Source organism: Trachurus japonicus, chromosome 16, assembly GCF_045865225.1.
Source record: "Trachurus japonicus isolate A0001 chromosome 16, Traja_1.0".
Taxonomy (NCBI): Eukaryota; Metazoa; Chordata; class Actinopteri; order Carangiformes; family Carangidae; genus Trachurus; species Trachurus japonicus.
The window spans coordinates 27,131,580-27,157,551 of NC_140922.1; the positions used below are offsets into that span (position 1 = coordinate 27,131,580).

General features: G+C 43.2%; 1 protein-coding gene across 3 annotated transcripts in view; it reads left to right on the plus strand.

The window, feature by feature from the left end:
- vps13b (vacuolar protein sorting 13 homolog B) overlaps window positions 1-25,972 on the plus strand; it is a 349,921-nt gene that overhangs the window by 242,071 nt on the left and 81,878 nt on the right. For all 3 annotated transcript variants that reach the window (XM_085802924.1, XM_085802922.1, XM_085802923.1), the window contains 4 exons: window positions 5,907-6,272; window positions 19,265-19,467; window positions 21,470-21,686; window positions 23,972-24,156. In XM_085802924.1, coding sequence (XP_085659050.1) covers window positions 5,907-6,272; window positions 19,265-19,467; window positions 21,470-21,686; window positions 23,972-24,156 — 971 coding nt within the window. The remainder of the gene's footprint in view (window positions 1-5,906; window positions 6,273-19,264; window positions 19,468-21,469; window positions 21,687-23,971; window positions 24,157-25,972) is intronic.

Genomic DNA, 25,972 nt, shown 5'->3' on the forward strand with positions numbered 1-25,972 from the left:
AGCATGACCTTTCCATGAGGCATGGATTACATCAGAATCTCACTGAGGTTTTGATCATATATGGTAAATATGAGTCCTTTCTGATGGGGATCCACTGTGTACAGGAGAGAGGCATGTTGGTGCAGCGGGTAGAGAGAGACTCTCCCTCAACATCATGAGTAATCCTGACCTCTGACCTCCCTCCGGAGAAGTGAAAGAAAGACAAACAGCAGCAGATCTCGTACTGTAACGTTTCCAAAGATTCAGTGGATTCAATCTCTCGTTGTTTATTTTTCAGAGTTTACACAGCGCTGAGCACTGGTTTTGCAACTTTTGTATGATTTATCAGCTGGCGTTCCTGTCTGTTTTCATCGTTTAAGATCGTTCACTTTATGTTGTGGTTACATGCCGAAGTGCACGGTGCAATTACAGTCAGGTGTTTCCCTTGAACTCATAAAGAGCAGAGCTGTCCTTGTCTGTCTGTATGATAACTTCAATCACAGTCACACACACACACACACTCATTTTCCCCACATGCACACACACACACACACACACACACACACACACACACACACACATTCAAACACACATACAAACAGCCCCCCTCCCCAATGACTCACACAGAATCCAGGCTCAGTGTGAGGCTGCCCCAGGTCAGGCTCTGCTGGAAACATCGAGAATTGACCACACATGCTACTGGTCCCCCATCACCCACATAGTCACACACACACATACAACTGTGTGTTGTTTGGTTAGATGGCTCTCTGGTGGAGATAGTTATCCTCCTCAGGGATGAATGAGCAAAGGAAGAAGTTACAAAGAGACACAGAGTACACATTTATCAGTCTTAACTGAACCATCTGCATATGCAACAAATGTCTTGACCTGCTAAAACATGTTTTGACGACTCTACTCAGTCTTGTTATTGTCTGGATTCACAAACTTTTAAGTGCAAATTAAGAACAAAGCACACATTGTGCATTTTAATTATCTGTCCCCTCTATTGTTTTTAGAGATGGTTTATTTGCATATGCAAGTCTTTTTACTGCCTGTCACTGTGTGTTTGTGCTGCGATGTGTATGTATCATGTCTGGCAGCTCCACTTTGATTCAACAACGCTTCACATTTGATTTATTTCAACGAGGCGCAAACAGAGAGCAGACCGCCACGAGGCCACGTCTCGCTGTGTGTTTACAGCAATATGCTCGCAATTTCAGCAGCATTTCCTCTGCGAGACCAATCAAAGCTTCCCTCCCAAGGATGCTGAGTGGGAAACACTTGTAACATGTGTACTGTAAATTGGATGGTGTTTCAGCATTGACCCTCACTCAGCAGCCGCTCATCACACACACACACACACACAAACACACTTACATACTAATTCCCATACAGACAGGAAGCCGGATTTTGTTCAGAACCAAGCAAGGGTTCAAGGTTTGACCGGCAAGCACGTACGTGAAGAAAGGGACGGCGCTGACTTTGTTTTTTTTTCCCAACATGAGAGAGAGGGGGTTCGGTGATTGACCAGTGAAAACACAAACACTCACACACTCATGCGCGTTCCTTCCTTCCCTCCTCTGTCTCATCTTTCTTACTCAGTCCCAGCCTTAAAGAGGGTCAGTGAACAAGTCCAGAGGTAACTGCTACCACTTGGAGACGAGAGATCATCCGAGCCCCGCTGCAGAGAAGCAGCAGGTGATAGATTAGCTAGAACAAATTGGAACCATTACTCTCCTGTGTCCCTGCTTCACGTCAAGCTATGGCTTTGTGGAAATGTTGTCAGTTACTGTATACAAGCCCGTGCCCCTCCGAACCATCCAGAACCCCTCTAATTTGAGTCAGATGGCATCTGGGGTGCGTGTCACTGGCCTCTTTTTTTTTCTGTGACAGTGGGATTCTACAGATATACTTGGGGGAAAAAAAGAAGAAAGGGTTGGCACTCCCAAACACAGGCATATGGGCCGTGTGTAATTTGACGCATTGCCACCTGCGTCTGACACGGGCTCTCTGCTGTCAAGAGTCAAGCATAAAAGTCAGCTCAAGAAATCAAAAGGAGGGGCAGGGGGGGTGGGGGGAGGGAATGAAAACAATGTTTGTGGTGTTTGCACACACACATATTCCCGACACCAGGTTCAAAGTGGGGATGGCGTCATGTATGACCTTGCCAAAAAGGCACAGTAACCTGGGTAATAAGCATAGTTGATCTCCCCCCTCGACCACTCTGCAGAGTTATATGTGTGTGTGTGTGTGTGTGTGTGTGTGTGTGTGTGTGTGTGTGTGTGTGTGTGTGTGCCTCTGCCTCTGTCAGACCTTGATCTCCCACTTTCTCCAGTGCTAATAGAGGCTGACACCTGAGAAGGGCCAGTCTCTGATTCCCCGCAGCCTGTTCACATTAAGGCCTGTTCTTTAAGGGTATATGAACACCAACACCACCTCTTAACCTCCAGGCTTGATGCACAGGCCCTCCACTGACAGTCCTCTTAAAATAGCCATTAGACTTACAGCTGAAGCTAACATTTTTCTAATAAAAACACACGTGTGGTGTGAAAAATGCCACTGTTCAGAGAAAAAAAAGCCCTTGACTGACTTCTTTTGCTTGGCAGTAATTTATATTAAGTCCTCATCTACAATAGCTCATTTGAAAGCGACGTTGAATAAGATTTGATTTCCCATTCTTCACTATAGTGTGTAAGGGGTGTGGTGGTGTACATAATTGAGTCTTAGTCTTAGTGCTGATCCAGAAATGCATGATTTTGCAGTTTAGTCTGTAAAAAAAAAAAGACTTGAAACGAGCTTTTAGTTTCCTCTTTATGCCGCCTTTGCTTCTCTAGTGAAACCACATGGAACATCACTGTAAAGACTTTCTCACATAGACTCATATCAGCTCCAGAAGAAGGAACCAAACTTAAGGATATCAACTGATGTGCTCGACATATGGCTATATAACGGCTGTGAAGTGGTTTCATTTGAATTCTGCAAAGACGCCTCTCTTGTCATTGCTCCAATGCACTAAAAATACGCTCCACTGCTTGTTGGATAAAGACAGAGGCAAGCTGGACAGATGCTGTAGCCGTCTTCTTCCTCTCCAGTCCTCCATGGAGAGTTCTCACAAGGAGATGCACTTTATCCTTCTGTCATTAGACAGTGCGAAGGAAGAAGAAGAAGAAGAAGAAAATTTTCCTTTTGAACTCATCTGTTAATCTCTGAGGGAGCTGGTAATTTATGAAGTGATAATTTGTCACACTCACTTGAACCACCATAGTGAGTAACATGTCTGAGGTTATTGTTATTGGAAGCATTTTGATTTTTATGAATGATTGAGTTGAGCTGTTTGCTCCACTTAATTGCTTTTTCCATTCATGAACAATAATATCAGTGAAGTGTTTTTGGGCAACAGACAATAATATCATATCCTATCTTGCAAACTGTGTAATTAATGATCCGGGTACAGAACTTGTATTGGTTGAATTTGTTTCAACAGCAGCATAGAGACGTCCTGGAGGAATTTACCAAATTAAGTCTTGAAAGTCTGAATTATAGCAAGATGCAAGTGTTTGCACTGGTCGCTCAGGTTCAGGTGAGCGTCTGATGGGTTTAACAGGTATGTTGCTCCAGGCTTGGCTCGGTCTGGGGCGGTGAGATGGGGGTTTTTCAGGGTGGGGGTGGGTGGGTGGAAAGAGACTTCGGGAAGAAGGACAATTGGTAATCAGGACCATGTCTCCCTCTGTGGAGAGCCAAGCAAAGGGCCCAGGCCCCAGCACTGGCCCTGAGTGGGTGATCAGAGACAGCTTTATGTGATTACAGAGGAGGAGGAGGGGGGAGAGGGGAAGGGGGAGGAGGGATGGAGGGGCTGTTGAGGTGGGAGAATGGAGGAGAAGTAAAAGATAGAAAGGAATGAGAGAAGCGAAAGGAAGCAGAAAGATGGGCTACATGAAACAGAAGTGGAGGGGGGGAGGGAGAGAGAGAGAGAGAGAGGATGAAAGGTTGAAAGAACATGGGAGGGGAGCAGAGGAACCTGGACGAACAGCTGCATACGGGCTATTTATTCCACCACTGGAACGCTTCCTGGTGAGAAGTCAACTGGAAATGATAAGCTACATTGCACAGAGAAATCCACCTTTCCTTTCCATCTCTCCTCCAGTTCCTCTATTATTTGACCAAGTGCCTTACTTCTACCCCGAAGGCAGTATGTATATGTATGCAGAAGGCAGCACTTGGCAGCACTCCTGCTCATGTCATCCAGCACCTACCTGGGGAGGAGACAGACAGGAGACCTAAAACCCTTTAAAAAAAAAAGATTTAAACCAAAAAAAAAGCCTCTAAACACTGGTGCCTTGATGAGACCATGAAAAACAGCTGCTGTTGTTTTCGGCTGCTTCCTTCTCCCATCATCATGACCAAGTGGAAAAATGGGATAATGGAAGTGGTGTAAAACGGCATTGAGTTAAGTCATGTGTCTCTGTGAATTCCAGTCAAGTGTTTGAAGGCTGTAGTGCATCAGAGAGCGAGGGAGAGAGAGCGAGGGAGAGGTAGAGCGGAAGATGCCGAGGAGTCTTGGATTCATGCGGCTGGCATGAAGAGGAGATTCTCCTCTGCTATTCCACAGTGTCACGTTAGGATATCGCAGGGGAGAGCGGGCCAGTAACTGTGCGTGTGCATGTAAGGAGGAGACAGAGATTGAGACTGGACCCAGCTGTTATTTAACAGTTTCTTGCATGCAAAGCTTGACTGATTAGAAGAGGAGAGAAGAGTGAGTTCAGAGTTTGATTTACGAGACTTGGTATTATTACGCAGGATTCCTCCGGTCAGATGGCGATGGTCAGATCCAGCTCAGTGGTACGGGTGAAGTCTGGCTTCTTAGAAAAAAAACAAAAACAGAATGAACTGTGTCCAGTTTAGATGGTGACTTTCCAAATGACACTGAGTAGAGTAAGATGTCAGTGACGAGCCAGGTCCCCGGCCAACAGTGAAATGGGTTTAGAACAGTTCAAGGTGTCCTGCTGTATCACTGATGAAGACTTACATTTACACTAATCCTAAGAAACATATCACATTTTTTTCTGCTCAGAAACACAAGCAGGACTGCAGAGAGATCCAGGAAGTGTTTACATACTACCAAATGTACTTCTAACATGACGAAGTTACAGTTGTGCTCATAAGTTTACATACCCTGGAAGATTTTGTAACTGTCTACCATTCTTTAAGGAAAACATGAGTGATCAGGCAAAACAGATTTCTCTTATTTTTAATGGGATTCAAATTAAACTGTTGAAACTCTTGAGAATCTCATTGACTTTTTATACACAGACACTAATTACAAGCAATCAAGTTACAGACGTGGACAGTTACCCTGAGTAGCCATTTAAACCTGTCTGTGTCAATCTGTGTGTATATTGTCAGGGTAAAACTTTGAAGTTATGTAAACTTTTGATCAGGGCCATTTTGGTGGTTTCAATTATCACAGTTAAAAAAAGTTTTGTTGCATGATCAATATTTTCTGAAATGTAGCCAGTATTTCACAAATTCTGCCAGGGTATGTACTGTAAACTTATGAGCACAACTGTATGTTTTTGTTACCTGTTCAAATGCATCCTTCTCTCTACTTTTCTTTATTATCCTACACTTCGTAAATAGATTTTTCAATAAACTGCCTGGCTCAAGGCAGACAACACGGACGGGAGGCAGCGCACAGCGGTAGTCTTCAACGGGATTATTTATTTAACTAAAATGAACAAAAATACTCCCAAACATGTGAAATGTGTAAAATAGGAGAAGCTCCATCCTCCATCTCTCCTAGAGACTGTGAAAAAGAACAGTGAGACACATTCAGAGGAGGAGGACTGACTCTCTCTGATTTGCAGACTTGTTGTGAGAGTTATTATTAAATGGTTAATATCTTATCTTTCCTTTCTCTCTCTACACAGCTGAGCTGAACATTGAGCTCTCGCGGCCCCTGAAGATCAATCCCACGCTGGCGAAGCTGGAGCAGGCCAAAGCCTACCTGAATAAAGTCCTACCAAACCACGTGTGGGAAACCTCCACTAAACCACCTTCCTCTTCCTCCACGCCTCATTCCTCCCCCATGAAGACGAAGCCCAGGTCTGCCGTCTCTCATCCCGACGCGCCGGGCGTCAAGGCGCTGGCGTTGTCCTTCCACAAGGTTTCCCTCCACACCGCCCAGATCGTAGTGGTCATGGAGACGGAGGCTCATCCGAAGAAGCCCAGCGTGACGGTGTCGGTGTCCGCCATGACAGGAAGTCTGAACATGAAGTCGGGGCCGAGGATGGAAGGTGAGTAAATGACGAAACGTCTTCCAGAAGAAATTACATTGAGCTTCTGTGAGCGGAGCAGATGCATTGGATCACAGGTGCAGACACATAAAACCACCGTTTCTGTAATTTGCTCAATTAACTTGTAACCACGTAATGAAAATGATGAAATGAAATGAAAACCATACTTGGCGGCTGGTACCTGGATGCGCCTGCCAAATATTAATTGTCATGGTTCTCCAGACTCTCATGTTCACCTTTGTGTTTAAAGCAGAAACACAGAACCCAAATACTTGTTAATTATTGGTTGTAAACTACACCAGCATTACCTTTCATCACTCGTTGCCTCATACACTCATACAGTGCAGTACACTCTCCCTAACCCTGTCCCAGCTCTGTCTTATCTTAACTCAGTAAATGCTCCATGGTTCTGGACCTTAAATGACTCACTGTAACTTTTTCTTTATGTGAAAAGTGCAGAACGTCAAAGCGGTGATGTCATCCGTCTTATTCTGCTTTCTTTCAAGATATTGCCACTTGTTTTCAAGGAAATTCTTGAAACAGGTGGAGCCACATTGGAAACAACTGCATGTGAATGACTTCACCCCCGTTTGGCAGATTTTATCATATTTTAAAGAAAACCACAAATTTTAAGACTCTGCAGTACACAACAATAAATGTACACACTTTTTTTTGTGGTGTGTCATTTGTCTAGGACCCTAGCTCAACATGGCTCCACATGTGAGCCAACAGGAACCAGTCCAGGCCCTTTGAAAATAAAGTACAGTTACACAAAGCTCCAAATATCCAATAAAATATGTAGCGAGGAACAAATTGTTCTGTTTCGTGTCATTATGTATTATGTAACCAAACAAATATTGATGCGGACAAACTCTACAGCGCTGTACCCGGTGCACCCTGCTCTTCTATTAGTTATTCATCCAGATTAAAAGTTGTTAGTCCTGCAGTCATTAAGCTTTATATTGTTATCGATGAGATCAGTATCTCAGTGTGTAGCTCTTCGCCTCATTTTCCACTTTCTTTCTTTGTTTGCTGAGGGGAACATGATGTCTCAGCCGTTTTCAGATGATTTGATACTGTCATTCACTCACACTGGGAAAGGTTGCGACCCAAATAACAGTATTGCTTTTCAGTATTATTTGGAATATTGCTGTTTTTTTTACACATGCTAGCAAAGCCCTCATCTGCCAAAAACAAGGTTTGTCAGTAAACTGTAAAGTGAGATGTTTGTGTTAGTCTTGGACCTTAAGTTGGTGTGAGGCTGTGTGTGTGTGTATTTGATTGCAGCGGTATGTGTATATTGGGGTCTGTGTGAGAGAATGATATTTTCATGTGCTAAAGTTATGAGTGTGTGTGAGAGCGAGATGTTTGTTTTCATGTTAGGACCAAACCCTGCCTTCATCAACACTGACTATTATCCAGGAGGCATCACAGTGTTTCCATTATGACAATCAGATCTGCTAATACTAATATAAATTAAAAAGCTTCCAATTTTTCCACGCTGCTGCTGGGCGCGAGCCAACTCGCTGTAACAGATTATCAGAGATTTTTTTTTTTTTGCTTTGTTTTTCAGTTTTTTGCTATTTTCTTGGCACGTCTTCCAAACTGTACACCAGATGGAGACAGAAGGATGAAGCAGAGTGAGGGGCTGCTTCTGCCACATGCAGGGGGGAGATAATAAGGGGACAAGTTGACTCCCAGGAGGTAGATTTGTAGGTTTGTGCCGAGGAGCCGCTGAGCAACACGTCCTCTCTGTGTTCGGGGAGGGTGCAAAGGGACAAGGACGGAGCTGGAGCTCTGCTCCCTTAAGTGCCTGCATCTGTTTTGCAGATGTTGTTATATAGGGTTACTTCAGATAAAATGATTGTCGAAAAATGTTAATTAAAACCTCAAACAATTTGCACTTTGTTTACTCAAATCTGCATAACTGCACGGTGACACAATACTCAGCACCCGTGCCCTGCCCTGATTTTCACCAGCTTTTCAGCTTTCATCCTTCATCCATACTTCAATAAACACAGTTGAAACTTTGTGTGCAATGCAATGGAAAAAGAAATAGAGTTTAGAGAGAATTTCTTTGCTAATATGAAAGTTAATCCACTCCCACTCATTTTCCACACAAGTGATTCTACTATTTAAAGTGACTGCTCTTCCTTTTGCGCATAGTGATACTTTTTAAAGTGTTTGCATGTGATTCATTTACAGTAAACACAGGAAACAGAGATCAGATAGAGTTACTGGGTATTGTTTTCCCACAGTTACCAGCAAACTGAAACAGAGCAACTCACTTTACACTTTGACGGGACACAAATAATAATACAAAAAATATATATAAAAGTATAGGGATCAAGACCACTGGTGTTTATTGACATCCACTGGATCTCTCTTGTTGTTACAGCTCAGAAAATGTAACATCATGTACGTACGTTCTGAACAAGACGTTATAATAACGGCCCATAAAACTAATGCTGTCATCATGTGCAGTAAAAGTTTCATTCAGCTCCTCATCTATCATATCCGAGTGTTCTCTGAAATACCTGAGAGGTTTGAGATACTCAGTGTAGATCTCATTATAGGCGCTGATATTTCATCTCTCTGCCTCATCTGTGAGAGGAGGAGTAACACCTGTAGATGCTGCCAGAGCGAAGCTACGCTGTTGTTTACTTCATACCAAGAGGATCTTTGATTTTGTTTTTTGTTTTTTTGTGATTGGAAAGTAAATTTCCCCAAGATATATCCTGTTGAGTAACATGTTTGTCTCGCCCCGTTGTTTCTTTTTTTCTTTTTTTGTCTCTTGATAACTTTAGCACTCTTATAGATCTTTGTCACAAAACACATGGTTATTTTCCCAGAGGGTTTCTTCACATAGTGTTCCCAGATTTGTTGACATCCAAAGGAGACAAACTGTCTCAAATTACGCAGAGCGATCGCTGACGACAATAGATGTATCTGCTGACTCTTAGCCTTAGCTGCACTGCCTCCATCACTCACCACCACCCGGCCTCTCCCGGTCCTGCCTGCCTGCTCCATACCTCAGAAAATGGATACCTTGGAATTTTTTTTTTTTTTTTTTTAGGAAGATAAAGGTTAGGATTCCCGTTCTGTACGGTTTGAGCATTTGAGCTGCCACAATAAGTCAGCGGGAATGACCCCCCTGGGAGAAGCTGTACATGAGAGATGTAAGACAGGGGGAATGTAGTATTACTACCGGCTACAGTATGTACTGCTACTACTGTTGCTGCTTTTGTTGCGTTGCTGCTCCTCAGTGGCAGGCGGAGATTGATGGACCACATCCTGAGCAGACCTCAGGATGATGCCAGTTTGTAAGAGGAAGCAGGGAGGGGAGGGGATGGGGAGAAGAAGAGAAAGGGAAAGAGTTATGAAAGAAGGGAAGCAGGAGGATGATGGAGATAGAGAAGTCGAAGGAGAGGAAAAAATGAAGATGTAGTGAGAGAAATGTGAGAGGAGAGGAGGAGGAAGATAAAAAGAAGTCACAGGACATAAAACGTTATTTGACAAAGAGAAAAATAACAGCAGCGAGCAGAGAGAGAGAAGGGGGGGGGGATCCAGCGCAGCGCAGCGCAAGAAAGAAAACAAGTTTATGAGTCAAAGAAGGACAGAAGAGCAGATGAGGGGGAAGAAGGAAAAAAAAGTTGAGTCAAAAAACAAACATGGAGGGGAAAGGCAGAAGAAAGGAAGTAAAAGAGGAGTGGTGGATAAATAAAAGAGATATGAAGAGTTCATTTGCAAAAGCAGATAACTCCGTTTTGAAAAAATTCTATCTTCATTTTTTATTTTTTATTTACATAATAAGGTGATATCAGTCAAACCAAAGTTGAGTGACTTTGAGATGTAAAAAAACAGACATATCTCAAAAAAATAAAGTTTTATTGAAAGCAACACTATGCAAAGAATAATTACAAAGCCTCAGCTAATTTTTTTCAAACTGGCACTTATCTGCTTTTGCAAAATGAACTCTTCATATGTATAATCCATGGCAGAGAGAAAAACAGGAGGATGGTCGGCCACCCTGCCCCACCCCGTCTTCATTAGCCTACATCATCCATAGCTGCAGCGGGGTGAAGACCCTGTCATCCACCCCCCTCCCCCTCCATCCACAGAACATCTGGGGCTCTGTACCTGGTCATGGCAGCCCCCTCCTCCTCCCCTCTGCCAGGGGACAAGATGGAGAGAGAGGGGATTAGGTTGACAGTGAGGTGTGTTACCAGATCCTGTGTTAATGAAAAGCAAGTGGAAGCCCCACATTCCTTCCCCTGCATCCACGACTCACCCCCCTCCCCAAGGTAGGGGGGCATTTATAGTTCAATGAAAGAAAAGGTTGGGAGGTGGGCAAGAGAGAGAGAACAGATGTCTTAAGGTCCATGAAACAAGACCCTCCCTAATCTCTCAGCTCTCCGTCAGACTGCCCATAGAGTGCCCCCGAACAACACACACACACACACACACACACACACACACAGGAGCAGCAGCAGCGGTAGTGCACACTTTTTCATAAGCATACGACAACACACACTCACACACTCACACACACACAGAGTTTTGGATCCCTTGCTTTTTCATGGTGATTTACTCCAGCACACTTGTAAAGGAAAACGTATGTTCTTTTGAATGAAGTGAAAACTACCCATTATTTATTTATGTCTCCCTTTTTTTTTCAAGTTTTATTTTGTTTCCCTGGGCAATTTTTGAATTACAGTCATGTCAGAGTGTTTACTCTCCTGAAACAAAGCCACTTTTTCCATTTATCATATTATTTCTGTTTCAATAGTTTGGGAGAAGCCGAGCAGAGCGGAGCGAAGCCAAACTTAAAGATTTATATTTGGAAATTCATCGTCCTGCGATTTTGGAGCTTAGTTTTTTTTTACTGTAACTATTAAAGACAAACATAAACAGGAATGTGCAGAACGTTTTATTTTATTATTATTATAATATAAAAGTTGACTTTGTAAAATGTTCAAAACTCATATTTTGAGCAGCGTTGGTACTGGAGCCCTCAACGATGTTGGAAACTTTATAACCAGGAGAAGGATCAGAAAGATTGAACTTTAAATGGGCCGATGATCGATGGCTAATGATTGTTGTCGTTAGCAGTCAATCATGTGATTATTTCCTCGGTTAATTGAGGAATCATTTGGTGGGGCAGTGAAATGTCAGAGTGTATTGATAAATTCCCTAAAATCTGATCCAACCATCTCTCCAAAAGCTGAATATTTATTGTTCTATCATATAAAACAGAGAAAAATGGCAAATCCTCACAGATACAATTCAGACTGTTTGGCAGTTATTAAAACGGTTCCCGGTAGTCTTTTAAGTGACTAATCAATTATCTTTGAATCATTTCAGCTCATGTGTAGCTTTACTTTATTATAAGCACGGTCCTGGCAGTTGCAAATGAACAGAACAAGCTTGTTTCTTTGCCAGTTGCCAACATCACATAGAGAGAGTAACCCAGGCTACATTCAGTGTGTGGTCTTAAAACCTGAATGTGTTTCTTTGTAAAAAAAAAAAAGATTCACAGCAATGGATCGTTTGTGTGGTAGTTTACTTGTTTCTCTAATAGTCAGCATGTGTGTGATTCACAGACTCCAGTGGGACTTGGACTCAACTTCACTGCACTTCAATCACACAGCGACTTGAGACTTGACTTGAGACTTGTATCCTCTAAAGACCTGAGACCGAACTCCAGTCTAGAGTCAAGAACAGTCATTATTGTATTAACTTCGCATCATCTGTATCATTTCACTGATTCCTGATGGAGTGGGATGATTGTTGGGGTCACGAGGGCAAGAGGGGAAACAGGAGAGAGGTTGATAGTGTTGCTGGCTGCGTTACCATCACCTAACAACTTTGTATTGATCTGCAGTCTTCCTCCTCTCTAAGCAAACAACTGGGCCCATAACCGTGCCAGCACAACACTCATAGGCCTGTCCTGTTTTTTTAATCAATGCCACACATGCACTTGTGCAGAATATGGTGAACAATGACTCATCTCACCAGATCTCCAGATTTCCACATCTCTGCAGACCAATGCCTGTGGGTTTTTTTTTTTTATGCACCACTGAACTCTTAAATTTGCATTCATTTTTTTGTAATTATCGGTTTACACCCTGCAACTCTGCAGTAACACTCTTCTCTATGGAGCCGTGGACTGACTGCTGCTGACAGTCTAATCACGTCCTGCAAACTGACATGAGGAAGAGTCGCTTCTGTTCTCGCTTTGCATGTCGCCCTAATGAACGAGCATCACAGTCATCAAGCGTTTGCTGTCAAGCGCTATTTCCGTCCCTGTTTACTGACTTGACATCTTTTCCATGGATCTAAATACAGATGTCACTTTAGTCACCAGTTGAGCATCTTTATGACTTCATGCTCCTGCCATCTGTGCCAATGAAGCCATTTTGATTCTTTTTTTTTCATGTCACAGAGCTCGAGTGGATGTGAAGTGATCATAACTGTATCGTGCATGAAGGAAACACCCTTAACAAAATGCATAAATGCCATTTTATCGATACATTGGTTGGTATCGCATTGATGCACAAACGTATGCACTCGCCAGTACCTGATATGATCACAGCACAAGGGTACATGTTCAGGTGCTTGGTGGTCAAGTGGTTAGAGAGCACATACCATGTTGGCAGATGCTTGAAGCTCTGATCGCCGGTTTGACTCCCAGCTGAGGTGATCTTTAGCACATGTAAATGGTAAATGGACTTGCACTTATACTGTATAGCACTTTTCTAGTCACTTGGACCACTCAAAGCGCTTTCCACTGTATGTCACATTCACTCTTTCCCACATGCATTCATACAGCTCTAGACACAGTGTCTGAAAGCTAACCATTCACACACCGAACGCACACATCGGGGGGTAAGTGTGGGTTCAGTGTCTTGCCCAAGGACACGTCAACATTGAAGGAGCCGCCTGCATGTCATGTCCCCAGTCTCTCTCCATGCTGTCCTGTCTCTCTACACTGTCCTATCGAATAAAAACGGCAAACAACGCCCCAAAAAAGGGTAAATGTTCAGTGGTAACATCTGCCTCACCTCTTAACACTTTTCCCCAGCATAGACCAGATGAATATAGACAGTAAATTCAGAACTAGACCATGATCCAGAGCAGAACTATGTGTGAGCTCAAGCGGAGGTTCTTTCAGTTTATATTGTTCCACTTTAGCAAATTTATTATTTATTTCTTCCATTACTGACCATAAGTTTGCCAGGCTTGCTGTTTGTTCCACTTCCTGCTGGCCACTGCAACATATTATGCACACACACACGCATACACGCACACACACACACACACGCCCAGACGCATACCACTGAAGCTGCTGCCAGAGAGAAAATAACCAAACCAAGCCAGCAGCCAGCCGTAGGAAAGGAGATGTCCCAAACTTGACCTAAAACCCGATCATTTGTCAGAAGCCTTCGGGCTTAGGCTCGGTAACAGAATGGCATAAAGCGAAAATTACAGTAATGGGAATAAGATCTCTCTGTTTGACCATCATCATCACACATGCCTTCCTACCAAGGAATTACATGCTGTGTTGAATATTAAGAAATGAACACACATCAACCATACGTAATTTGCTTATGCGTTGCAGCTGTCATTGAGCCCATATGAAACTCATCAACACTCATCAGTTACTGTATTTGTAACGGCTTGGATGACACACAACTCCCTGCGCTGTGCCATTTTGGCTGACAGTGTCCCCTGCTACAAAACCATTTTCCTCTAGTGTCCTATAGTGGTCTTGTGGTGAGTGAGTAGTGTATTTCTGTGGTGAGTGACAGTATATTACTTCTATTACTCTTACCATCCCAGACAGTCTTTGGGGGCCGCTGCTAGTTAGGTAATGACTCCTTTAGGTTTCTTCTAATTGATACCAGTGCGTCCCAGGGTATAAATCAGCCAGGCAGTGGTCAGATAACGGCTTCCAGGGAGAAACCGACACGGTAAATCAGTCTCAGATCCTATCTAATCTTACCCAAGTGTTTGCCAGAGATGTATTTCACTTGAGGAAGATTTCCATCCACCCCGTTCCACCACCCACTTTGTTCCACGGGTGTCGTAGTAGGTTGTGCATTAAGGCCTGTGGAGGATGTGCTTTTGTGTTGTACTGGGAACTGTATCGTAGCAACTTGAGACCTGCAGGTGTAAGTCAGTGTGTTGATCAAAGTCAGTTCTTAAAGGGCATTTCCAGTCATAATCAATGTTTACCTCAGATATCAGGTCACCTGTGATCAGTTCATTTCATACCATCCATACTCCCAACTGCAGCATTTTTTTTTCAATGTTCATTAATGGGCTCCGGACTATACTGTAGATAATAAAATTGTTCTGTGGTCGCAAGTAACATCCTTTTGACCGTCATTTAAATTGAAAAAATCGCTTTACAATTAAGTTAAATCAAAATTCTGACTTACCATACATATACATACATATATACTTAACATTGAAAAAGCGATAGATTCTTGAGCAAAAATGAATATAAACGTGCACACGCTGCAGTTGGGAGTATGGATGGTATGAAATGAACTGAGGTGACCTGATATCTGAGGTAAACATTGATTACCATTGGAAATGCCCTTTAATTGTAATTTTCTCATCATAACTCAATTTGTGTCATGCATTTCCACCCACACAAGGACTAATAAGATAAATACTGAACATATTAGATAGATCCAGTGTCTCCAGTGTCATCTTTTCCATATGGGACAGTCACAGCCTTGTAATTAATATTGTGCATTCAGACATTACTGGATGGTAACTGGTCAGGATCATCTCTCATACCACAAAGCAGTGTATATGTCTGAGGTCAGGACTCCACAAAGTTGCTGCTGTTTGTTTATTTAATTTCTCACTATGAAGCAATCTCATTCTGTTTCCCTTCTCTCTCTCTTTCTGTTCGGTCTCTGTTTCCCTCCATCATTCTCTCTTTTCCCCCATTGTTTTGCACAAAACACCTCAATGGAAAAATGAGCTGTTCTGGGTGTTGAAATTAAAGCTCTTTTGTCGTACATAGTTGCATGGTTTTGGTTTACCGCAGACTAAAACAAAGAAGTTGTGAAAAAGAGCTCAATTCTTGCTTATTCTGCAAAGATCTTTTCAAATAATCAACATTGTTGGTGCCCTTTAGAAGTGGTGATAAATAAGCTGGTTGGAGAGAGAGTTGAAGCAGTCTTTTGTTTTTAAATTGGTATCGCAGCCAGGTGTCTTCAATCTTATTATCAGAAAACATGCTTATAGTGCTGTTTGGAATCATTATGTGCACCACACTAAACATCAGAAATAAACTGAGTTGGCTGAACTTGCATTCCATTGCCATAATCCCTATAGTCATAGCAGTAGGTTCGATACCTTTAATTGTCGGTGCAAACTGTTTTTAGAACGGCAGAGCAGAGCCGTGAGCTGCTCAGAGCTACGCTACGGAGGCTAATGGGATTTCTTGGTTTCCCTCATCAAACTCATCAAATGCACAATCCAACAACTTCAAAACGCTCTGGTGGACAAGTTGTGACCTGCACATTCACCACGCTATGAGATAATAACAGAACGTTACCAGACAGAGTTGTTTTCGAGGCAAATGCAAAGACTGCTTGCTGAAAAACTGCCCCCGACGGGAACGCACATCAGCGGTTTTGCATGAATTTAACTGGAAAACAACTCGTAACGTAGCTCTGAGCAGCTCACGACTCTGCTCCGCCATTCTAAAAATAGCTTGCACCAACAATTAAAGGTAGATTAGATTAGATTAGATTAGATTAGATTAGATTATACTTTATTTCATCCCCGAGGGGAAATTCGTTCGTGACAGCAGCATTTAACAAAGGAAATAAAAACAAGACAAATAATAAAATACACAATTCATAAAAATACTTTAAGAAGAAGAAGACAAGTGCTACGGTGCTCTCTACCTGCTGGGCAAAGTAACAGATTAAAAAAAGTGCTTGCTGGTAGACAACTATGGATAAAAAACAATTTAAAGTGCATGGGAGATTTCAAAAAGAAGTGCGACAGACATTACAAAGGAGTAACGAACTACTCCTAAAACTATAGGGATTATGGTTGAACTATCCCTTTAAAGAACAAAATGAGACTTTTCTGATCTAAAAGCACAGTGAATGGGTGGACAGTGTTTCACTGAGGCCTGTTATTAGAGTTAATCCAGTGGAATATCTTTTGAAAGACCTGAAACTCTTTGTTTGGTTGAACGCACTCGTATCTGAGAGACCTGGAAATATTATGTAATGGTGTCATAATTCACTGAAAATCTCTGTGAAACATGGACTAGAGAACCATAGATACCAGTTACTCAGGTTTTCTTTTTCAAGTTGAGAAATTCCCAAACTTTTTATCCATGTCTGTATCTAGAAAATAAAGACACACAGGTACAGTACAGTACAGCCTGCCTCATGCAATTGTACTTTCCCACTTTCATTTTTATTTTTCCCTTCAACATTCCTTCCCCTCCTTCCTGTTAATGGCCGTACTTCACAGCTCAGCAATGTAATGTCTTTGGGCCGTCTGCTGCGGCTGACACATCTCTGGAGACAAACCTCCATACAGTTAATACGGTCATCCAGAGCAAACGCAGGGATGGAGAAATGTTCCTGTGACTAGCGCTCATGCAGCCTGGATGGAAGAATGGAGTTAGGGATGAAGAAAGAAAGGGATTCCCCCTCGTTAAAACCACTCCCAATTAGGGTGATTTTTTGGGGGAGTGCTGGCCTCTGCTGCTGCTGCTGCTGGCTTTAACACCAGGCACTGCGGTCAACTGGCCTTTAAATGATGCGTGGTGAGACAGGAGAGAATGCTTTGATACAGATCGTGCGTATGTGAAAATGGTGCGTATACCGTACGTGGGGGTGTATCTGTATCTGGGTCTGGATCTGGGTTGTGCGTCTGCATTTACATCTGCTATGTACTGTACCGTATGCACTTTGAATGAAAGATTCCCCCCTTTAACAAGCCAGTTTGGGAGTTCCCCCTGCGCTGACTAATAAATTGTAGCCATGAAAATAAACCCGATGTCAGTAAGTTCACTAAGTACGCTCTAACAGCTCTTTCTGCGCCGCAACACCACAGGAGATTAGCAGGTACGCCGCCTGTGTTTCCCCCCAGTGTTCGACTTATTAGGCTCTTATGCTGAATAAGATGTTTCAGTGTAAAAGTTGCAAGTCCAACTGTGAGTCATATTTTCATCATATACATCTGACTCTCCCTCCATATCTATATCTATATATCACCTTTTCCCCCACTCTCTTCTTAGGCCCAAAGGAGTCGAAGTGTTTCCTCAGATATTGACAATTATATTTTTTTGGGTGTTCATTTGCGTTTCAAACATAGTTAGCATTCGTCATTTTGGGGGGAATCCAGCTTTTAGAAAATGGCTTCTGGCTATTCTGCTGTGTTGTTGTTATCCTCTAACAGACTTTATTATTTATTACCCTTTAAGGTCAAACAGTGAATTATTAGGAACTGGATTAGATAAGTGGACTGAAGCAGGTGTGCTACTGCTGCTCTCACTTGCTTTCTCAGACTCACAGCCAAGCGCACTGGTGTGAGAATTTCTTTCTTTTTCCTTTTTTTTTTTTTTAAAAGGCATGTTTAAAGAGTCGTTTCTCAGGCCATTATTAGTCATCCAGGGTTGAGGTTTCCAAATGGGGCTGCTGCTGTAGCTCTAACTGACCAGATCAGCCCTCCCATGTCAGTGGCTCTCAGCCCACTCATTTATTGACCAGAAGGACAAGCTCGGGGCAAAAAAAAACCTGTGATGACAGTGGCACATCTCTGTTTGAATGGAAAGGACAGAGAACACTTTAAACTTTCCTTATTAACTTGGGTTTTTTTTTTTTTTTTTTGCTACTTTTGGTCCTTGCAGGATGAGTGGGTGTTTGGCTCCCCTGTCTGGATTCCATCAGGGTTTTCTCACAGTCATCATGTCTGCTGCCGAGCCTTCTTCCCCTTTTACCAAATCACAGAAACACTGAGTCTGGACTCGACTCTTACACAGATTCAGATTGTCGTAACCATAACCTTCGAAAACAACACCTCCGTTCACACAGACACAGGACGCTGTTAACTGACTCATACAGGATTTAAAGAGGGGAAAACATCCCTCTTTAAATCATCAGAGTCAAGTGTTTACACTAATGAGAACAGATGAGCATGAGAGTTTGGAGGCCAGTGATTAAACTAATCTAATTTTATTTTGCTTTTATTAGGGGATCACTAGCTTCTCTGATTCAGACATAGCTCTTCAAAAACAGGTCATCCAGATTTTAGAGAAAAAAACTCTAAAAGTCCCATTTCTCCTCCCTTAACACTAGCGCTTGGTTTTCGAGTGGCCTCCAACGGGAGAAACCCAGGAGCCACAAGCTGTAGTGGGTTTTCATTCAGTTTTGAAAATGCCGGCTCCAGCAGTTGCATTACGTGTTGCGTGGGCTTTGATGATCTTTCTTTGTTTGATGAACTAACGAAGAAGAATTGCAGAAAACAGAAAAGGCCTTTGCTGCTTTTCATCTTGCACTACATTGTCTGCACCTGGCCTCCCTCCAATTTAAGGGGTAGTTTAAAGGGTTAAAAAGCACTTCCTTTTGCTCTTAAAAGAATTGGGACACCCTACCTTTACACGAGAACACGGAAAAACTGAGTGTTAGGGCAAAAAAACGAGTGGAAGTGATTAAAATGGGACAGGGCCTGCGTCTATTATCATTAAAATTAGTTTTACTCAAGTGAATTGGTTTCTCTATTATCACAGCAAACTTGTAAAGTTGATAGTACCACACTGTTGTAATTGGACTGTGTATAAATTGACAAAATCACTAGTTCAAAGTATGTCTTTATTAATTTTAGATATGTACTAATCATTTTGTCCACAGGAGACATCCTTTCTCTTCCTTGTCCAGATTTCTTTCCACCCTACTGTATGAAGTGCACACCATTCACAGTCTCTTCTTTTCTCCTCCTAGATGCAGTCCAGGCCTCCTCGTTGCTACTGGAGCTGCAGGACGTGTTGGTGCGAACAGGGCTGAAGGAGCGCAGCCACCTCCTGCTGGGTCCGTTCTCCTGCAGCAGCTCCCTGGAGGCTCGCTGGTGTCGGCACAGCGGCAACCCTGGAGCCGAGCCCGGCCCCCCGAAGCTGCTGCTGGACCTGAAGGGAGGCCTGCTGCAGGTTTGCCCATGACATCATTTCACGATCCTCAATCATATAATTTATCAGCCAGCGCAGCTCCTCCGGTATTTTTTTTTTTTTTTTTTTTTGAGGTCGGGGTCACATCAGCACCTCTGCACCTGGTTGGGATTGAGTGTCTTGCTCAAGGACACGTTACCCTGAGGGGGCTGCTGGAGCGAGGTTCTTCCAGTTAACAGAACACCCCATAATCACAAAGCAATGCTATTGGCCACTAAAAAAAAACTTCACCTCTTGTGAGTTGCTCTGGTTTCTAAATTAATCCTTACAGTATTCATAAGCTGACACCCACAGACACAGCTCATCACACACTTAACACTCCTCTTAAATTTACTGTTCCTCTCCAGTTCAGCCATGGCTTCTGGCTTCTTTGCAGCTGAAGTGATGACAGTAGGAATTGCATGCTGTAATTCCACTGTAGATTTGAGTCATCTGCTGGTTAAGTGGTGGAATATTATAAGGCTATTTTCAGGGGTGGGGTGGGGGTTGTATCTGTATGTGTGTCTTTTTTCCTGTGTGGAGTTACATAACGTCCACACTGAAAATGTGACTAACCGAGCACATTATTACCCATGTATTATTCCACATTACTTCTTCAGGGGTAACCCCCTTTTTGCCTAATTTAAAAGTTTCCCTTATTTCCCTTCATTTCGTGCCCATTAACAAAAACATCACTCGCAACTCAACACTTAATACGTAATCATACATTTCCCTTCACAAATATTGGCGTTTGTGGCGTTTTAATCAAGTGCTGTACAAAACCACCAGATTCCCTCCGATTCCTTCTTCTCATGCTTTCTTTCCAAAACCTTGAAAAAAAAAAGAAAAAGAAAAAGAAAAAATCCCCGAATGTTCCTGTTTTTAGAGTTTAGTCATAACCCACCCTTGCAAGCTAGTGAGTAGCGGGCAAGCGGGGCAGGCAGGCAGGCAAGCTCCATGTGTGAAGAGTTTTTGACTCAGAGATTCCTGCTCCTCAGTCCAAACCCCAGACAGACCCGCTTTGATGGAGCACGGGAAGGGGAATGCCACGGGTAAGTGAGGAGGATGTAAGGTTATGTTAGGTAATGTTAGTGAGGATGTGAAGGGTGTGATGATGAGGATCACCCTGACTGCTGCTCTTCCTGTTTTGGAAAAGAGAGTTGGCGCAGGTATTTATGCATCAGCCGTGAGTCCGTGCCACTGTTTTTTCACCTCACTCTTGTTTTCCAACTTCTCATTTATCTTTCTCTTTCTTTCACAATCCCTTCATGTTGTTCTGCTTTAAAGGGATAGTTCAACATTTTTGGCAAACTGGCCCATTGCCATAATCGCGATAGTCATAGCAGTAGGTTTGTTGCCTTTGTCGGTGTAAGCTATTTTTAGAACGGCGGAGCAGAGCTGCGAGCTGCTCAGAGCTACGCTACGGAGGTTAATGGGATTTCTTGGTTTCCCTCATCAAACTCATCAAATACACAATCCAACAACTCCAAAACGCTCTGGTGGACAAGTTGTGACCTGCACATTCACCACGCTATGAGATAATAACAGAACGTTATGAGACAGAGTTGTTTTAGAGGTAAATGCAGAGACTGCTTGCTGAAAAACTGCCTCTCGACGGGAATGCGCATCAGCGGTTTTGCATTAATTTACCTTCGAAAACAACTCTGTCTCGTAACGTTCTGTTATTATCTCATAGCGTGGTGAATGTGCAGGTCACAACTTGTCCACCAGAGCGTTTTGGAGTTGTTGGATTGTGTATTTGATGAGTTTGATGAGGGAAACCAAGAAATCCCATTAACCTCCGTAGCGTAGCTCTGAGCAGCTCGCAGCTCTGCTCCGCCATTCTAAAAATAGCTTGCACCGACAAAGGTAACAAACCTACTGCTATGACTATTGCGATTATGGCAATGGGCCAGTTTGCCAAAAATGTTGAACTATCCCTTTAACTTCGTTGTTTTCCATTTAATCTCCCATCCAGCTCACCCTCTCTCTCTGTCTCCACCAGGTCTTTTGGGGTCAAGAGCATCTGAACTGCCTGAAGCTGGTGGAGGAGCACCTGCAGACGTACCTGAACCTCCATGGAGGAGATCCAGCCGATAGCAGCTCCTGGGTGAAACCCTGCCACTCACAGCCCCCTCCCTCCCCAGGCTCCCCCTCCCCTCGGACAGAGCACAGCTCAGACGACTTGCGTACAGGCCAGTTTCACTACATCCAGGACTCAGGTGAATGTTTACACAGCGTGTGGTGTGTTTATAGTGGAAGCAGTGTTTACACGTCTCTAAATCCTGTTTGTATTGACACATTTATTGAACTGTTGAATGCATAGAGGAGCTTCAGATGTGCAGCAGTAGTCCAAACCAAAGACCCCCCCCCCAAAGACTGATTGCTTGTGGTGGTTGCTTTATCAGCTGGCATTCATGTCAGTAATTGCAAACAGACAAAATTGCATTTTAAAGAGATTTATCAAAAACTGAAAGTAAAAATGGATATATCTTGGACATAGATTTCCCTGCATCGTTTCTTGACGTCTTTTTTTTTTTTAGGATGGATGGAGCGGTGGTTAAACGCTGCTCCCTGAATCCATAGGATCATGAACATCATTCATAAACCGTTGTGACAAAGTGAGATGTCACTTAAGATACACACAGGCTTAAATCAGAGTGAGATCAAAGCCGCTCTGTGGAAAGAAGTTTCATCGGACATGTCTGCCTGGTTCCACTCTGAGGAACATGCTGTTTATTCCTCCTCCTTTGTGCTTTGTGTGCGCTTGTCCTCTACGTGCACACACACACACACACACACACACATAGACACATACACACACAGCAACATTATACACAGAGGATCAAACTTCTTGCCTGGCTGTAGACCAGCCGTCCACTCTGTCAGCTGTGGTTGAGTCTTTGTTTGTTGCACCGTTCCACTGATCTTTGATGCATTTACTCTGACTGAAGCAGGAGAGCGGACGGTACAGTAGTGAACGAGAACAGAGGGGGCAATCTGTCGGCAACATGTTGTTGTCAGCCGCCCCCGAATACAGAGAATAGTGAGTGGGCCCTCGGGGTGTGTGTGTGTGTGTGTAGTCAGGGGGGCTGACACAAGGGATCGATGGTCAGAGGGGAAGATGAAAGATGGATGGAGACAAGGTTTAGAGGGACGCTCTGTCTCTGTCCCTCACTTTCTCTAAGTTCAAGAAAACACAAATGAAAGCAAAACCTCATGAAAGTGTCTTTTTTTTCTGAAGAACAATACACTGTCCACCTTCAAGTGGGCAGCTCAGCGCTTCACAGAGAGGCTGAACCCAGCCACAGACAGACTCTTGCTGCCCCTTTCCAAAATGTGTTTTCTACAAAGAGACTCTCAGTGTTTGTAGCCTCAGGGGCCAAACAAAGCAGAAGTTCTCTGCCTGACTGTTTTTTTCAAATAAACATTTTTCCAAAAGGACTTGAATCACAAACAGCAGCCACGACTTAAGTCAAACACCACTCAGAAGTTTAGATCCAGTGTTATCCAGCTGTTGCAGGTGCAAGCCATGGTTCAATCAATGGATGTTTAGTCAATAGCAAAAATGTTTACTCAGCCACTTTGTTTACATACGGCTTCTTACGCACATAAACATTCGGAGCGTGGAAAAACATCCACAGTGCTCTTTTAGGAGATATTGTTCAGATTCCATAGTAGACACAACCATAAAAAACATGGCTGCACCAGAGATGCATGCAAGTCAAATATAGTTAATCTGCCACAAAAGGTGAGTTTCATAATGTGAGAGGAACGATTGCGTCAGTGTTTTCATCACATTTCTGTCCAACAAGTATCTGAACGTACTCCAGGAGGCCCGTGAAGATTTAAACAGCCTCTTTGTTATGGCATTTTTGAGGCAGTGGGTTTTATACCACCAGATGTAAGCACCACAGTAAACTCATTATCTACTGCATCTAAAAATATAAAAAATCCATCCAAATTCATTCCAGTTCTTTTATCTGTCCCTGTCCACTAACATACTTTATCTCTTCCTCCTCCTGCTTTTAGATTATTTACACATTGAATTGTGGTTATGTTTTTTATTAATACACATTTAAACACACATTACAAGACAGTTACACAGACAGTTAGACATGTACAAAACTGTATGGGACGAAACACACAAACTGGGACAGAACAAACCAGAGATTGGAGGGTGGAATTACGAGAGGGGGTGTTGAGCAGGTATATTGGGTATATTGGAAATAAAACAGAGAATAAGGAGGTTGATAAATTAAAGAGGAAGGAATAAGAAAGGGGGGGGTGAATGAGGAATCAGCTCTGGACAAATTGTATGAATAGTGACCAGATTTTATTGTAGAGGGTGATATTATCTTTCATGGTGAATATAAGTTTTTTTTTTCCAAATTTGAGTGTTCAGTTAACAGATTGTACCAATGTTGTAGTGAAAGTTTTGTTCTGTCTGTCTTTCCAATTGAGTAAATTGTGTTTTTATTCTGATTGTACTTTTAATTCCCTGCAGCGTCCCAGAGGTTACCAGGACCCCATGAGGTTGTCTTCTACAGCGAGACGGAGGACAGCCCGGGCGTGATGCTGTGGCGGTACCCAGAGCCCCGTGTCCTCACCTTCGTCAGGATCACGCCCGTCCCGTTCAACACCACCGAGGACCCTGAGATCAGCACGGCCGACCTGGGAGACGTCCTGCAGGTAGAAAAAAAAACACACACACACACCCAGACTGCCACCTGATTAGAAGAAAAAAAAAGTGAACATCTACAGTACCACAGCCGCTAGTGAAGTAGAGCAAGGAACGAGTGGTAATGTGTGAAACAACCATGTGTTACCATTCATCGGATCACTTGCATCAGGATGTGTGGTCATCTCCGACAAGCGAGGGGGTGAAAAAGGCGTAAAATGAGAGGAGGCTCTCACTCACTGCTCCCTGCTTAACATCACCTGCAATGAAAAAGAAATAAACTGTCTTCGAGCCGGGCTACGTGCCATTATGATTCCCATGACATGAGTCATGAGAACTCCCATACCCTACATGTTATTGAATGACAGAGACCCCTGCTGTTGCTCCAAACATGTAATACACGATCAGGCAGCTGTGGAAGTCATTTTGCATGCTCTGGTGTGAATAGCCAGGTGTCTCCAACCCCAGATGAGGTTATATTTTGGCAGGCTGCAGCAGCTACCGAGTCTTCAGGGCCTCACTGGGGGACAGGACATCCCACGTTTCCTCCTATCACTCATCCCCTGCCTTTTCTTTCTCTCCCCTCCTCCCTCCTCCCTCCTCCTTTCTTTCCAGCTTATCATCCTCGAAGGCGAGCCGCGTCCCAAATCATGTTCTTTCTCATCCTCCACAATATTCTTACCTTTTTCCTGGAGCTCAAAAAAATAAATTATGCCTCTTCTTTTCCAGCACTGTTTAGTCAGATCGTATTTTAAAATTTCCATTGTTGTTGCCGTTTTTATACTCAGTTCCGTGTGTGAGAAGCAGCCCTAGAGCAACTGATCGCTTTTTAACTGCTGGACTGGTAAAATGGACGAAAGGATGGGTCCGAAATGTGATAAAAATGAGCCAATAGTCATAAATTTCCGACATATCGCTCAAACATTACATCATTACAATAGCTGCAGGAGTCCTATAACAATTGAAAAACAGAGCAAAACAGAAAAAAACATCAATATTTACTACTACAGAGTAAATCCCAACAGAGTTTTGCAAACAGGACTCAGTCTTAATGAGGAGTATTTATCACAAATTAATGTTTTCATACATTCTCAGCCTGTTCATAACGACTTTTTAATTGCATTTTTTAAGCCGTGGGGTTGGCTTCCCTTTCTTTCCTTTTCCTTCGGCTCCTTCCCTCCATCTGCAGCAGAAGTTTCTCATCTTTCCATATCCTCCCTTTATCTCTCAGATTCTTTCCTGGACTCCCACAATCATTTCACCTACAGTACAGATGTTTTCTTCGGGTCTGTTTATGTGTGCCGGCCCAGGAGAGGCAAGATATTGGAAGGTTTCTGCAGATGTCTTGACTTCCCAGCGAGGCCCCACAGCTGTAAAGTCTGTAATGAGCAAAACTCCAAAGCCTCTAGCTGATTGGCTGCATATTGAGTTACAGCGCAGAGAGAGGAGGGCGAGAGGAAGAGTCAGTGATAGACAGGGCCTGAGATAAGGAGAGGATGGTTAATGGGAGAAGATTGACAGGAAGGAAGGAAGAAAGAGTTGAGCACAGAGATGGAGCGAGAAGATGGTCATTATATATCTATGTATGTGTGTGTGTGTGTGTGTGTGTGTGTGTGTGCCAACTACAGACTTATTCTTATCTGCATACAGTGAGTGTGTATTACGCAGTAGTAGATGTGGAACCAGCGGTTGATGAATGAACATGTGGTTTCCACATCTTTCACTCCGCTCCTCCTGTCATCTGGCATGATCGTGTCTCTTCTGACAAGTCTGTTAAAAGCAGTCGGGTGATGATGAGACTTCAATGGGGGGTGGGGAGTGGTGAAA